This window comes from Sphaerodactylus townsendi, linkage group LG01 (assembly GCF_021028975.2).
Source record: "Sphaerodactylus townsendi isolate TG3544 linkage group LG01, MPM_Stown_v2.3, whole genome shotgun sequence".
Taxonomy (NCBI): domain Eukaryota; kingdom Metazoa; phylum Chordata; class Lepidosauria; order Squamata; family Sphaerodactylidae; genus Sphaerodactylus; species Sphaerodactylus townsendi.
The window spans coordinates 180136298-180152185 of NC_059425.1; the positions used below are offsets into that span (position 1 = coordinate 180136298).

At 47.3% G+C, this 15888-nt stretch overlaps 1 protein-coding gene across 3 annotated transcripts in view; it reads right to left on the minus strand.

Annotated features, from left to right (window-relative positions):
* The window catches only part of PAK5 (p21 (RAC1) activated kinase 5), a 195159-nt gene that overhangs the window by 13583 nt on the left and 165688 nt on the right, over positions 1–15888 (minus strand). For all 3 annotated transcript variants that reach the window (XM_048501101.1, XM_048501091.1, XM_048501111.1), the window contains 4 exons: positions 11697–12194; positions 8230–8363; positions 5525–5651; positions 1144–1269 (listed from right to left, as the gene is read on the minus strand). In XM_048501101.1, the coding sequence (XP_048357058.1) occupies positions 1144–1269; positions 5525–5651; positions 8230–8363; positions 11697–12194 (885 nt within the window). The remainder of the gene's footprint in view (positions 1–1143; positions 1270–5524; positions 5652–8229; positions 8364–11696; positions 12195–15888) is intronic.

Genomic DNA, 15888 nt, shown 5'->3' on the forward strand with positions numbered 1-15888 from the left:
ACACTTTTCCCCCACCCCGGCAACAGCCTCTCATTGGTCTAGAGTTACAGTTGAATTCACCAATCATGTTAAAGGTTAACTGCTACTTCGCCCCTAGACTGACTGCCTCTGTGTTGGGCAAACTTCTGCTAACTTAGGACCTTTTTGTGAACCTTTACTCTTTTTTATCTATCATGACAGTTGTCTGATTGCAGGACATTCCACTCTCTATGGCTGTTTTGGGCCCATCAAGCCAGGATGTGGTTTATTAACCACAAGCGGTGTCTAAATTCAGACATGCCAGCTTATTCCTGGTTGTTCCCAAGTGACAGCCTCCCAGACTATGAGGGGAAGTCCATGAAACCTGCCGGGGTTGTATCTGATTTGATAAAGCACAAAGAACTATGGAAGGACAACGAATGCAAAAGGAAAGCTTGTGGAAGCTCAAGGAAAAAGATATTGCAAAGCATTCAAACCACGGGAATACCTGGGTGTGTGAAGCCCCAGAGTCCTCTTTTAAAAAGTTTGGCCCCTTCCGCACATGCATAATAATGCATTTTCAATCCACTTTCACAATTGTTTGCAAAGCAAAGTATGGGGCCAAAGTATGACTGGGTTTATCATTGACTTTTTATTGTTTTGTGCATCAACTTGAATGATAGAAGATGTGTGATTTATTTAATTAAAACTTTACATCTCTGCCTTTTCCTGAAGCGTATTACAATGAGAAAACTTTATGGTATCCACAAAACCAAATTCCTACCTTCAGACCACAACTCAGAAAAAAAATCACTGAAAGCCCCAGAATACAAAACATATTTGCTGTCTCACCTAAAAATCTGCACAGACTCTTACCTCCTTATTCATGTGTTATTTAAGGACAGACGTGGGATTTAAGGTATACATTGATCAGGAAATTTTTTGGCTTACACAGTAAGAAACTTTTATGTTTTTAACTTTGTTATATTTTAGTGCATTAAATATGCTGGGACATTCTGAAACTAGATGGATGTTCATAAAGACCAATTCCATCAACTATTTTGAGAGACCAGAATCATTAAAAACTATGGATACATTGAAAAATGAAACAAAAATTAAACAATTGAAATATTGAGAGAACTGATATATGTTGCTGTTTGTAGTAAACTGTCAGTTCTTACTTACTTCTGTTCCATAAGGCAGCCTAGATATCACTTCTGGGGCCATCCAGTATGGGGTTCCGACGAGGGATTTCCTCTTTGGAACGTCTTTTGAAACTTGGGCACAGAATCCAAAGTCTGATAACTTTATCTGAAAAAGAAACAGAGCATCAGAAAAATGGCAACCGGCCAGGAGTATCATTCATATTTACGTAGTTAGCAGAGTTCTGTAACGACACTTGTTACGGTATCAATTCTCTAAACACTAAAATCATTCAAAGTTTCGTGTAGCGAATAGTGATACGTTTATGAAATGTTTATTTCAGCCTTCAGGATGGTCAGAGTGGCAAATATGGTGTCCTCACAATTACCCTGTGAGGTAGGTCAGGCTGCTGAGAGAGAACCTGGCTGCCCAAGGAGCATCACTGCTGAAGATACATAAAGGCCAAAAGATCACTCTTGAACCATTCAGCTACACTGTGAAATTGCATCTTTCCCAAACTGGTCACAAAGAAGAAACACATTCATGCTTCCATAGGTTGTTATGCCCTGCTGTTGGCCCTCCAAATATTCATTCGTTTATTCGTTCGTTCGTTCGTTCGTTCGTTCTCAATCAATCAATCAATCAATCAATCAATCAATCAATCAATCAATCAATCAATCAATCAATCAATCAATCAGCTTTATTGACATACAACATTCATTAATTTGTCCATCCGTCCGTCCGTCCGTCCGTCCGTCCATCCATCCATCCGTATCCATCTGTATCCACCCATGCATGCATGCATGCATGCATGCATCCACCCATGCATGCATCCACCCATGCATCCATGCAGGCATCCATCCATAGCCACCCCTCCCTCCCTCCATGCATGCATGCATTCATCTATATCCACCCCTCCCTCCCTCCCTCCCTCCCTCCCTCCCTCCCTCCATCCATCCGGATCAGGACTTGCAAACTGAAGGCTGCAGTTTTCCTTTGGTAGATGGCTGTTAATCAGAGGCGAAGCGAGGGAGAACTACGCTCGGGGCATGCGCACCCCCAGTGCACCTGCTGCAACAATGTTCGCCCCCACCCCACCCTGGAATGCCCCCGGAATGCCATGCCATGCCATGCCTCCTCCGTGGCCCAGCCACGCCCCCTCTGCTGCTCTGCTGCTCCACCTGGCCCCATTGGCACTACGCCACTGCTGTTAATATAGAAATCGCATGTAATATGTTCCAGTGGTAAGAGATGTTGAGAGGAAAGGTCAGAATCAGAACAAACGCTTGGGTATGTAGGGGTTAAGAGCAGTCGACTTTAACCTGGAGAACCGGGCTTGAACTCCTCCACATGAGCGGCAGACTGTTATTTGGTGAACTGGGTTTGTTTTCTTGCTCCAACACATGAAGTCTACTAATTGACCTTGGACTAGTCATAGTTCTCTAAGGACTCTCTCAGCCTCACCTACCTCTGAAGGTGTCTGTTGTGGGGAGAGGAAGGAAAAGGAGTTTGTGAGCCCCTTTGAGTCTCCCTATAGGGGGGAATAAATCCAAACTCCTCCTCCTCCTCCTTGTTTAAAAGCTTAAGAGTAGGATTTGAAAATACTAGTTTATGTGGCTCAAGGATTATGCAACGCATCTGATTTTTGATGAAGCCACTCTCACCATTTTTTTTAAAAATATATGTTTCCTATCCTTGTCTTTCAGGAGCTCTGTAATGGCTGCCGTGTGGGCAGACGGCTGACTTGGTGGGAATAAAGGTGCGCTTTAAGCATGTTAAGGAAGCGTTCTTTATCTATTTGCAGCAAAATCAATTCTGCAGAAGGCGGCTGTACATCACGATAGCTTAGCAGCGGATGGTGGAGTGCTGACTCCAAGTTTGCTTGTCAGGAATGGAAACTGCAGCCCATTTGTCATGTCTGGAAGCAGTTTGGAATAGAGAATGAGGAGATGCAGGAAGATCATAGAAGGCCGCATCATAAATTACCACATTGTGGAGCTTTTGTTATTGTCCTTTTCAATCTTGTTTTGGCACCAGCTCCTTATAATCAAGCGCTTCTTGCCCACTTCTCTCACCTCTCCACTCCCAACTTCATGGGAAAGCAAACTTAGAAAGAATAGTTGCTATTTCTAGAACAAAAGCCCAGGCTTATTTTGGGGGAGTCAACAAATAGCTGTGGTCTGGGCACCGAATCCATTTTCGATGAGTCCCAGAGGCTTTACTCAAAGAAAAGAGACACGTGTCTTAAAAGAAAAAGAAGACAATTATACAACATGCTCGCAACAAAAGTGTGCATGGTGCATAATAAGCACAAGAGCAGGAAGCATAGTGAGGCTTTGCCTGAGCATCTAGAAAGCAGAGGTCAGGTTGTGGCTTCTTAATGGGACCACAAGAAAGGCAAAAGAGCATTCAGAGGGTTGGCATCTTCCGATCTTGGTCTGTATCTCCTTTGAGTTCCCTGCAGTGGTGTATTTGCCAAGGGACAGGGGGTAAGAACATAAGAACATAAGAACTAGCCTGCTGGATCAGACCAGAGTCCATCTAGTCCAGCACTCTGCTACTCGCAGTGGCCCACCAGGTGCCTTTGGGAGCTCACGTGCAGGATGTGAAAGCAATGGCCTTCTGCTGCTGCTGCTCCGGAGCACCTGGTCTGCTAAGGCATTTGCAATCTGAGATCAAGGAGGATCAAGATTGGTAGCCATAGATCGACTTCTCCTCCATAAATCTGTCCAAGTACCCTCTGGGTGCCACTGATCTGGCCATGTGGGGGTGCAAAGTCAGCCCCCCATGTGACCAGGAACACAGCAAGGCAGCAGGAAGTCCTGCTGCCTTGTTGTCTTCTGGTATCCTCAGCCCCGCCCATGTTGTCATCGACATGGGTGGGGCCAAGGAAGCCAGAGGACCTTCCCAGGCCTCGCCCCCTTTCCGGCTGCTGGCTTCCCCCAAGCCCCGCTCCCTCTTGGCTGCCAACTCTGAGCCGGCAGCCAGCAGTCACTTCTACCATCCCCTCTGGGGAGGACAGAAGCAACTGGAAGGCTCCGTGCTGGGGCCTTTGCTTTTATAAGCTCAGGGGGCCCAGAGGGGAGGGCAGAAGTGACTGCTGGCTGCCGGCTCAGAATCGGCAGCTGGGAGGGAGCAGGGTTTGGGGGTGGGTGCCCAGAGAACAGATTGGGCTTACAAGCAAACTTTTAAAAAAATCAGTATTCAGTTTTGCTTGCATGGTGTAGCGGTTAACAGATTGGGCTTACAAGCAAACTTTTAAAAAAATCAGTATTCAGTTTTGCTTGCATGGTGTAGCGGTTAACAGCGACCGACTCTAATCTAGAGAGCCAGGTTGGATTCCCCACACCTCCACCTGAGTGGTTGGCTCTTATCTGGTGAGCGGGATTTGTTTCCCTGCTCCTGCATATAAGCAGTGGGTTCTAATCTAATGAACTGGATTTGTTTCCCTGCTCCTACACATGAAGCCAGCTGCGTGAACTTGGGCTAGTCAAAGTTCTCTCCATACTCTTTCAGCCTCACCAATCTCACAAGGTGTCTGTTGTGGGGAAACGAAGGGAAGGTGATTGTAAGCAACTTTGAGACTCCTTATGGCTGAGAAAAAAAATCCAAAAATAAATCCAAAAATAAATCCAAAAATAAAATAAATCCAGGTATAAATCCAAACTCGTCTTCTTCTTGCTGAAAAGAATGAAGACTTCCCCATCTAAGGGACCAGTTTTTTTACTGTTGACAAAGATCATAAAGGTAAAGAAATTGCCCTAGATCAGGTGTCTGCAACCTGTGGCTCTCCAGATGTTCATGGACTACAATTCTCATCAGCCCCAATTGGCCATGCTGGCAGGGGCTGATGGGATTTGTACTCCATGAACATCTGGAGAGCCACAGGTTGCAACCCCTGCCCTAGATCATACAGGGGTTATTTTACAGAACAGTCAGATCACGGTTACAGGTTGAGCCAATTCATCATGGAAGAGTGCTGTCTCTACCATTCCAGTTCTGCTTATTATATTATCGATGTTTTATACCCACCTCTGAAATATCTGATCATAATTTTTATTTGCGGGACTGGGAAGGAGATATAGGATACTGTACTGGAAACAGAAGTTCAGTTTTGTATGCTGTGGTTGGGATCCAAACGCATGTTCCACTTGGACACTTGGATTTTCTGTTCTGGCAGCCCCCCCTCCGAGGTCCAGCCCCCCCCCTCTGTGCTAGAAATGTTATCTTTTTGTGCAGAAGTGCTTCCCATCTGTCCAGAGGAAGGGCGGGTGGCTGGATGGATCCAGGCTGCCTCCTAGTCTGCGCCTTCTAGAACTCATTTCCAAGTAGCTCAGTATGCCTGTGTTCATGTCCCACACAGAACAATCCTTTCTTGTCACCCCACCCCCAAGCAGTACTAGAGTAGGCACCAGGTACTTACTCGCCCATCACTTGTAAGAAGTATAGAGTCACTCTTTATATCTCGGTGGATGACCCCTTGATTGTGCAGGTAGGACAGTGCTTTGAGGACAGACAGGCAAACAGTCGCTATCTGTTCTTCATTCATCCTGGAATGGGGAGAGAGAGAGAGAGAGAGAGAGAGAGAGAGAGAGAGAGAGAGAGAGAGAGAGCGCATGTAAAAACTCAGTCTAAAACACCAGCTGAGAACCCAGGCCCTGATGAATGTTAGATCTTGTGAGAAATGGACTCTGGATTCAGGAACAGTAGTGTTTATTGAGTGGGCATCAAGCACCCAACTTAAGGAAGCCAATTCTGTTAAATTTGGCTTCCACAGTTACGTTTATCCCCCTTTGCTTTCCCCTGAATTCCCTCCTCCCATTTTCCCAGAGAATGTGTGAAAGAAAGGTGAGAAAGAATTTGTTTTGAAGCTAAGTCTTGAGGCTGGTACAGAGACTTGCTTCGGGTGCCCCCTCCGCCACCCCCCATGCCCCACTTATCTTAGCTGGCAGGATCCTGCCATGGGCTGCCTCTCAGCCCGGCCCCACCAGGCTGCTCCTTCAGTCTGTGGAGGCTCCACTGGCTGAAGGAGCAGCCTGGGGGGGGGGCGAAGGGAGGGGCTTGGGAGGCGATTCTCCGCCCCCACGTGACCAGCTGGCATGTGCCGGGGACATGTGACCCTATATGTCCCAGTGAGTGCTCCACTTCTACCCTTATCCTGCTCACTTAGTGCTGCCCCTAATCCTGCCAGAGACACGTTCAGCTAGTTTAAGCTAGCAAGCATATGTCTCTGTGTGTGTGTGTGTGTGGGGGGGGGGGTCCTGGCCATCCCCTATAGATGACCACCCCCTATAGATGACTGCCTGGTACTGTGAGCCCCTTGCTGTCCTAGTCTGCTGTGGGAGGTTCCCAAACAGGATAGCATGTGACTGGGCACCCCCACACCAGCCTCTGGGGCAGCAGCTCTGGCTGTCCTGTGGCAAAGGCAAATCCCTGCGAGGGGTCCAGTTGACTGTGATTGACGTTCTTGTCATGATATATAAAAAAGAGTGAAAAGTTCACAAAAAGGTCATCTTCTAAGTTAGCAGAGGTTTGCAAAACCCAGAGGAGGGAGACAATCAGTCTAGGGGCAAAAGTAGCAAAGATTGACCTTTAACATGATTGGTGAATTCAACTGTAATTCTAAACCAATGAGAGGCTGTTGCGTGGGCAGGGAAAAGTATCCAGTTGGATGTATGCATTTGTATATGCTGTGCTAAGTTGATAGAAATGGAGATAAAGTTGAGTTAAGTTCAGAGTGTGTGTGTGTTGAACTTTGTTATTGCTGAAGTGTTCTGTATAGTATTATAGTATTTTATAGAATAGACTTGTGCAACCTTGCAACTGCAAAAGTAAAAACCTTCCTATGGAAAGAACGTCTTGCATGGAGAGTATTCTTTTCCAAGCGTGATAGAAGGTTGCAGTGAGTGCAAGAAAACAACTAAACCTTCTCATCTTACCAGAGTGACTTCGCTTTAAACTCTGCTGATAGTTCTCTCCTCCCCCCCCCCGCCCCTGCCCCCCACACACCTTGCAACTATTTATGTACATGTTGCAAACCCTGGAGTGAAATCTTTGAAGGGTCATAAAAATGTTCAAAAGAAGATTAAGGAGCGATTCTAATGCATCCAGCCATAACGACAGCACTCGGAAAAAGAATTTCTCGGGAAGCATCTGTTTGCAATTAAAGCCCTGTCAAAATATTTGGCAGGGTGGCTAACGTTTCGCAAAATAGCTCTTAATGAAGGCTGGGAGAAGCTTTGTGGTCTGCGGGTGAAAAGACGTAAAAATAGCTGCGGTTTCTACATAAGAGAAGTCACCGACCAAATGAGATAATGGGCACAGTTTTAGAACCGATGAGTGCGCCAAGTGCGGCGTGCAGACTTCCAGCTGACACAGAAATCTTCCTCAAGTTGGATGTTCAAAAAAAGCGAGGTGGGATCCCAGATTTAGAGTTTCAGGGGCCTCATGGGAAGCTTTTTGCCTGTTTTCAGTGGGGTGGAACCAACCAGATTGTACTTTAGACAGAAGCCACCTGAGACAAGACCCGGAGCAAAAAGGGTGAGTGACTCTCCCTCCTCATGAGGCAGGGTAGGCCCAGATGAAGGAACTGACCCCGAGTCACCTAACAAGCTTCAAAGAATTGGGGGATTTTAATCTGATTCTAGTCGACCACTCTAGCCATTACACCACACTGCCTCCCAGGGAGACCTGCTTGTAAGCCTCCCAGGGGAACCGGTTGGCCCTTGAGTGACTTGACAAGACGGCCTGTTGGTCTGATCCAACCCCCCTCCTCTTGTGTTCTGGGGTGATGTTCTCTGTACATCCACGGGTTGCCATAGAAACAGATGAAAGCATTAACAGGTATTACAGGACGTATCTAGTAAGCACTGACACCTACACCTATTCCTCCTCTATTGCTAATAATGACAGCAATACAGGCGAACAACTGCCTTTCCTTTTCCAGTGGCTTGGAATTCTAGGTGGACACCGGGTACTTCTATCCATACCACACAGAAGTTCAACCCTGATTTGCTCCCTCCAGGAAAAAGAATGCGTCAAGCTCTGCAGGAGGCAGAGTTCTCAGCGGGCTGCTAAAAGAAGCTGCTTGCCAAACCCAGCACCTGCAAGATTCCCGACGGGGCTTACCTGGTATGAGTCACGATATCTGTCAAAGCGCCGCCTTCCAGAAACTCCATGACGACCCACAGCTCATCTCCCACCAGGTAACTGTTGTACATGTCGACCACGTTCTCGTGATGATAATCTCGCATTATGACAACCTAGGAGCACAAACGAGCCCTTGACTAAAGGAGGTGTCTTTGCCCTCTCTCTGAAGGAGCGTTTCCCAAACGCCAGGCGAGCACAGAAATGCATCTTTGCCATTGGGGAAATTGGCGTTTGTACAGGAAGTGTGAGATCCTGGTACACAACTAGGCTCTTGATTAAGCAGTAGTGACGTAGTGGTTAAGAACAGGTGTACTCTAATCTGGAGGAACCAGGTTTGATTCCACGTTCTGCCGCCTGAGCTGGGGAGACTTATCTTGGGAATTCAGATTAGCCTGTACACTTCAACACATGCCAGCTGGGTGACCTTGGGCTAGTCACAGTTCTATGGAGCTCTGTCAGCCCCATTTACCTCTGAAGGTGTCTGTTGTGGGGGGAGGAAGGGAAAGGAGTTTGTGAGTCCCTTTGAGTCTCCTTATAGGGGGTATAAATCCAAATGAGCCCTTTGGGGGTAGGGCGGTTTACCAAATCGAATTAATAATAATAATAATAATAATAATAATAATAATAATAATAATAATAATAATTCCTCCTCCTCCTCCTCCTCCTCCTCCTCCTCCTCCTCCTCCCTCTTCCTCTTCCTCTTCCTCTTCCTCTTCCTCTTCCTCTTCCTCTTCCTCTTCCTCTTCTTCTTCTTCTTCTTCTTCTTCTTCTTCTTCTTCTTCTTCTTCTTCTTCTTCTTCTTCTTCTTCTTCTTCTTCATAGTACCTGTCCTAAGTGGAATTAAGCCTACTGATATCAGTGAAGAAGGGTATACATTTGCTTTTAAGATGACATCACATATCCCTGTTGGCAGCTTCACACCCTAAGGGCTTGAAAAAGTGATGAGGAAACATTTGTGGGGTTTGATTGGCAGCAGTGAGAAAAGCTGACCCACTCGACATTTTAATTCCACTTGTATCGATTAAATGAAACCAGTCGGCAGCTCCATTTAAGGGAAGAAGAAGAGTTGTAAGGGGCTGACAATCTCCTTTCCCTTCCCTCCCCCACAACAGACACCCTGCGAGATAGGTGGGGCTGAGAGAGCTCAGACAAATGTGACTAGCCCAAGGTCACCCAGCTGGCATGTGGTGGAGTGCACAGGCTAATCTGAATTCCCCAGATAAGCCTTCACAGCTCAAGCGGCAGAGCAGGGAATCAAACCTGGTTCCTCCAGATAAGAATGCACCTGCTCCTAACCACTACGCCACTGCCAGTGAGGAATCAGGCTGGGGCCTGGCAACCGAGGGAGCTGGGCCTGCAGGAACGGGAGGGGGAGTTGGGAGATGGTGATGAGCACTTACTTTCACTTTGCTAGGCAACCAAGTTGGGGTGCCCGGGGCCAGGTGCTTTATCTCTCTATGCCTGGCCTTGAGTCTATGATGATTACATTCTTTTTAGCCATGCTTTGTAGTCGCAGATAGCACGCAGGAATTAGGAGGGGGGAAGGGTGAAACTGTGGATTGATATACTGGGAGTGGACAAAGGCAATTTCAGAACTGGCTTCGAGCCTCTTTCCTATGGTGTCTGCCAATAAAGACTTCTGAACCGAGTGTTACAGAGTCCGAGTTGAGTTTCAGATCGAGGGCTTGACATGGGGTGGATTCTCTTGCCGCAAATTAACGCCTAGGCCTCATCCCTGTTACTGATTATGTCACTTCTTGAAATGACATCATCATGTTGCCAATGACATCGGAGTCACTCTGGTGCTACAGTTTACAAAACACACCTCCTGAACACATACTCTGGGCCAGTCCGGAGCTGGTCCTTTTGGCAGGAAGTAACGAGTAGTATCCATTTTGTATTAGAATATTAATTTACCTTTGAGGATGCTTATGCACTTTTAAATTATTTGCCTGCCTCCTGGAGATTAACTGATGGTCAGCACAAATGGATTCCTCTGTGCCCTTCACTGTAGCCAAAAAGACTTTATTACCACCCTGGAGTGATAAAAGCCCACTTCCCTTAACCCAATGGATTGTGGACTTTACATCTTTTGAACATATGTCTTATAGATGACAATACAAGGACCAGGGCTTTTATGGCTCTGGCCCCTACCTGGTGGAACAGGCTTCCGAGTGAGATCAGGGCCCTGCGGGACTTACAGAGTTTCTGCAGGGCCTGTAAAACGGACCTGTTCCGCCAGGCATTTGGCCAGCCGGGATGAGTTTCAACTTCGCCATAAAAAGAACATCTGGCCTCCGTGGGTACACAAAGGGGGGGAGGGAGGGGTTGAAGCCATCTGCAAGTTTTAGTATTTTATGTATTATTATCTGTTTTAAATTGTTTTTATGATTGATGGACACCGCCCTGAGCCTTTGGGGGAGGGCGGTATATAAATATGATAAATAGATAGATAGATAGATAGATAGATAGATAGATAGATAGATAGATAGATAGATAGATAGATAGATAGATAGATAGATAGATAGATAGATAGATAGATAGATAGATAGATAGATAGATAGATAGATAGATAGATAGATAGATAGATAGATAGATAGATAGATAGATAGATAGATAGACAGTGCGTGCACAGGCATCTTCTTAGACATGTGGAAACCTTACCTGTAGACTAGCCACCCTTGTTATATTTTGTTTTGTTTAATTTCTTCACTGTTTGGGGGATAGCTATTCATTTAAAAGAACTAACAAAGGAAGAAGAGTTTCTTGTGGAGGAGTGGGGAATCAAACCTGCTTCTCCAGATTAGAATCCCCCACTCTTCACCACTCCTCGCTCCTAGTTGCAGAGATATGACAGGAAAAGCATGTCTCCTCTATGAAAAGGACTAGGAACATCCTTTGAAAGGTATCAAAATGAATTCTGGGGATTCAGAGACCCCGATGAGTAGATTGTTATAGTTATAATGCTATAACGACGTGCAGTTGGCAATGAAATCCTTTCCCTTCCTCTCCCCACAACAGACACCTTGGGAGGTAGATGGGGCTGAGAGAGTTCTGAGAGAACTGTGACAGAAGAAGAAGAAGAAGAAGAAGAAGAAGAAGAAGAAGAAGAAGAAGAAGAAGAAGAAGAGTTTGGATTTATATCCCCCCTTTCTCTCCTGCAGGAGACTCAAAGGGGCTTACAATCTCCTTGCCCTTCCCCCCTCACAACAAACACCCTGTGAGGTAGGTGGGGCTGAGAGAGCTCCAAGAAGCTGTGACTAGCCCAAGGTCACCCAGCTGGCGTGTGTGGAGTGTGCAGGCTAATCTGAATTCCCCAGATAAGCCTCCACAGCTCAGGCGGCAGAGCTGGGAATCAAACCCGGGTCCTCCAGATTAGATACACGAGCTCTTAACCTCCTATGCCCGATTTCCCAGGAGTCCGCACCTCCAACCAAGCGACTTACCTCATTGAAGAGCAGTTCGCGCCGCTGCTGTTTCCTGAGATCCATCTTCTTCACAGCGACTTGCTTCCCCGTGTGCTTCTCCGTGGCGATGCAAACGATCCCCGTGGAGCCTTCTCCAATCTTCATGAAGTTGTCCAAGTACTCGCGGGGGTCCCCCGGGCTCACCACCAGCTGCAAAGCCGCCCGGAACTGCTCGTGGGAGACCCGGGAGGGCTGCTGATCCGAAGAGGAGCCCCAGCTGGAGGTGGGGTACGTGCTGGAAGCGATGCTCGGGGAACTTGGGTAAGAAGCCGTGGAAATGTAATGGGAGCTCGGCGGCTGCTGAGAAGGCTGGTGGTGATAGTGGGAGAACTTGTGATAAACCACAGGGTACTGGTAGCCGCTGCCAGAATAGCCGACCTTGCTTTGACCTGGAAGTAGCTTGGTGGGGCCTCTGGGGTAAGTGTCCGATCCAGACAGCGGAGGGCTGACCACCAGCTGTGCCCGCTCGTAATCCAGCTGTGAAGAGAGGCAAGAGAAGAAGTCCGCTTAGTTTCGCACACACAGGCGGCTGGAAATACCGAGGGTTTTTTTTTCTCCAAGTTGGACTAGCTTGCTAAATGGGACACAGCAGGCTCCCTGCCGGAGACATCTCTCAACAGTCTCCAAATATTTTGTATCTCAGTTAGAATGATAGAGTTGGAAGAGACCCCAAGGGCCATAAAAGTCCAACCCCCCGCAGTGCAGGAACACACAATCTGAAGTTGGTACAAAGTAATCTGCCTTGTCATAGAACTGCTCTTGTGTATCTCCCCCCAATACTTCAGGGCATACCTCTGTGGTTAGAAAGTATCAGAAGAGCCCCAGACTGAACCCCAAATAGCACACAATTGAACACAGGGTGTTGTCAACAACTTATTGGGACTCCAGCAAGAGGCATTCAAAGCGTGGGCTTCAGCAGAGGTGGTTTGCTCTTGGCTTCCTCTGCGGAGTCTTTCTTGGTGTTCCTCCCTCCAAGTACTAACCTTATTTAGCTTCCAAGATCTGATGAGACTGCGCTGCACCAAGCTACCTTCCCTTAGTTGTGAAGAGCAGCGGACTCTAATCTGGAGAACTGGGTTTGATTCCCCACTCCTCCACATGAGCGGCGATCCACATGATCGTGTGAACTGGATTTGTTTCCCCGCTCCTACACTTGAAGCCTGCTGGGTGATCGTGGGCTAGTCACTGTTCTCTCCGAACTCTCTCACCCCCCCCCCACCTCACAAAGCGTCTGCTGTGGGGAGAGGAGGGGAAGGAATTTGTGAGCTGCCTTAAGTCTCCTTATAGGACAGGGGTAGGGAACCTTTAACACTCAAAGAGCCATTGGGACCCCTTTTCCACAGGAAAAGAAAACACTTGGAGCCGCAAATAATTTTTGACATTTAAAATAAAGATAACACTATATATATATAGGGTTTTTTTTAACCTTTTACTCCACTCATTCAGAGAAGCACATGGATGCGCCCGGCCTGCTGCCTGCAGGGCAGACAAGGATGAAGCCGGCGGCTCGGCCTCGCCGGCCGCCAGGAAAGCGCCCGCCCTGCTCCAATGGGGTGGGCGAGAGGGGAAGCCCGCGGCGCGGCCCAGCTGACCGTGGGCAGTTGGTGCACCCACTCTGCTGCCTGCAGAGCGGGCAAGGATGGGGCCGACAGCTCGGCTCGTGGAGTCACAGTGCAAGGGCAGAAGAGCAGCATGCGGCTCTCGAGCCGCAGGTTCCCTACCCCTGAAAGGCAGAGTATAAATCCAAACTCTTCTTCTTCTCCTATACAAACATAACCAGCTTGCAAATCCCTCTCCTTTTCAGGAAGGTCAGTGGAGGCTCAGTGACAGGTGTCACACAGAAGTTCCCAGGTTTGAGTAGTAACACCCTGGGCAGATTCAAGAAAATCCCCTATGAACAGAGGCTTTGTGGTTGCTCCCTGGAGGAAGTGGGTTCGCTTGAGCACAAGTTGCTTAAGTGCCCCCTATATGATAAGCTCAGAGAAGAAATCCTGGCGCCCAACTTGACTGAATGGGCTGGAAAAGACAATAAATGGAAACTGAACTATTTGCTGTTGGATAAGGACCAAAGAATTTCCAGTAATGTCGCTCGATTTTGTGTTTTAGTCAACAAATACAGGAAGGCGAGTGGATAGGAGACCACTAGGCTTTTTTAAAGAGGAATGTTAAAATAAGTTCTGTTTTATATTTTAACTTTTTACCTCTTTGTAAAAAAATTGGAATTTGGTGTTTTATGAATTATCATATTATTGGTTGTGAACCGTAAATCAACAGTCATTATTTTCAATACACAACACACTTTCCTCCCCATGGGATGAGAGTACACCACCGTTTCTCAGTGGGCATGGATTTGTTGGAGCTTGTGAAGAAATGCAGCTTTTCAACAGACTGAAAGTCCATCTTAACAGGCTGATGCAGTAACATCTGTTGTATGGCACGTGGACCAGTTTTCGAGCCTTATATTATCTTCAACAGTCCAGAACCAGCTTTACCTATAACCCAGTCAGTGGTGGGATCCATCAGGTTCGCACCGCTTCGGCAGAACCGGTTGCTAAAATGGTGCTTGTAAACAACCAGTTGTTAAATTATTTGAATCCCACCACCGGAACCGGTTGTTAAATTATTTGAATCCCACCACTGAACCCAGTCTTATGTGTAGTGAGAAAAGAATGTATATAAGTGGTTGGGGAATCATTATCTTGCCTTTGGCATTGTACTGTGTGGGGAATGTGGTATCTTTTTTTACAAAAAAAGTAGCAGTAAATATTAGATGCGATAAACTCAATGATATCACTGTGCGCAGGTTAGTAGTACCCAAACAGTCAGTCAAAAAACAAACAAACCATGTTCCTCAGGATGGCTTGGTCTACTTACTACTTGACCTCACTACTTGAGATCACCAAGGAAACTGCATGGGGCGAAGGGCGGCTACGTTTTTGATATTCCTCCCTCCAAATCATGCTATATTGGTTTTACATGTCCATGACACAAATGTTGAGGCCTTTGGAACATGTCCGTCTCCAGGCAACAGAGATCCATTCACCTCAAGAAAATGGCCGCTTTGAAAGGTGGACTCTAAGGTAAGGTGACCAGATTGTCACCTTTTAAAACCTGGACGGTGGGTGGGTGCATGAGTGCGTGTGTGGCCGCAGGAGCACACTGCTTTTTGGGGCGCTCCCCGGAAACGGGAGCGGCCCAGAAGGCAGTGCGGCAGCGTGGGAGGCTGCCGCACTGCCTTCTGGGGCGCTACCCTGTTTCCCGCCCTGTGACAGGGTGGGAAACGGGAGCGCCCCAGAAGGCAAAATCGGGACAGGTACAAAACCCTGTGAGACGTGGGACAGATTGGTGGAAGGTGGGACTGTCCCACCAAAAGCAGGACGTCTGGTCACCTTACTCTAAGGAATTATACCCCACTGTTCTTCCTCTCCAAATGGCGCCCTCTTCAGGCCTTCCAAAGCCCTTCCAAAGCCCTTCTAAAGTCTTTCCAAACTCCACCCTCCTGGGCAGTGGTGGGATCCAAAAATTTTAATAACAGGTTCCGATGGTGGTGGGATTCAAACAGTGGCGGCACCGCACACGCGCATCTCCAGTCCCTATTGGGCAGGGAGGTTGCTTTAGTAACCCCTTCTCGGCACTCAGAAAAAAATTAGTAACCACTTCTAGAGAAGTGGTGAGAACTGGTTGGATCCCACCTCTGCTCCTGGGGCTTCACTCCCCCAAATCTCCAGGTGTTTCCTAACCTGAAGCTGGCAACCCTACTGCATTCTGACATGGTCAAGCCCATTCTCCCACCTTAGGACTTTGTCATCTCATGTGAAGAGAAGGCCACAGTTTGATCAGAATTGAGTTTCAGTTCTCCAGCATTCTACAGGTTTTTTTTTAACTTACTAGGAATCATTAATATAGACTGAATCTGAATAATGTAATTTTTCATTGGCAGGCTTCAGCATGGTCCGTTCTACTATCTCCTTTTGCCACATTTCTAGACCAGGTCTTAGTTTTGTTCCTCTCCTCAGCAACAGTCGTTTAATGGCTTCCTAGCATCTAGATGGATGGCCAAAGCTAGCCCTATTTCATTACATCTCAGAAGCTAAGTAGCGTCAGCCCTGGTTAGTATTTGGAAGGGAGACCACCAAGGAAGTCGAGGGTTGGTCTGCAGAGGCAGGCAATG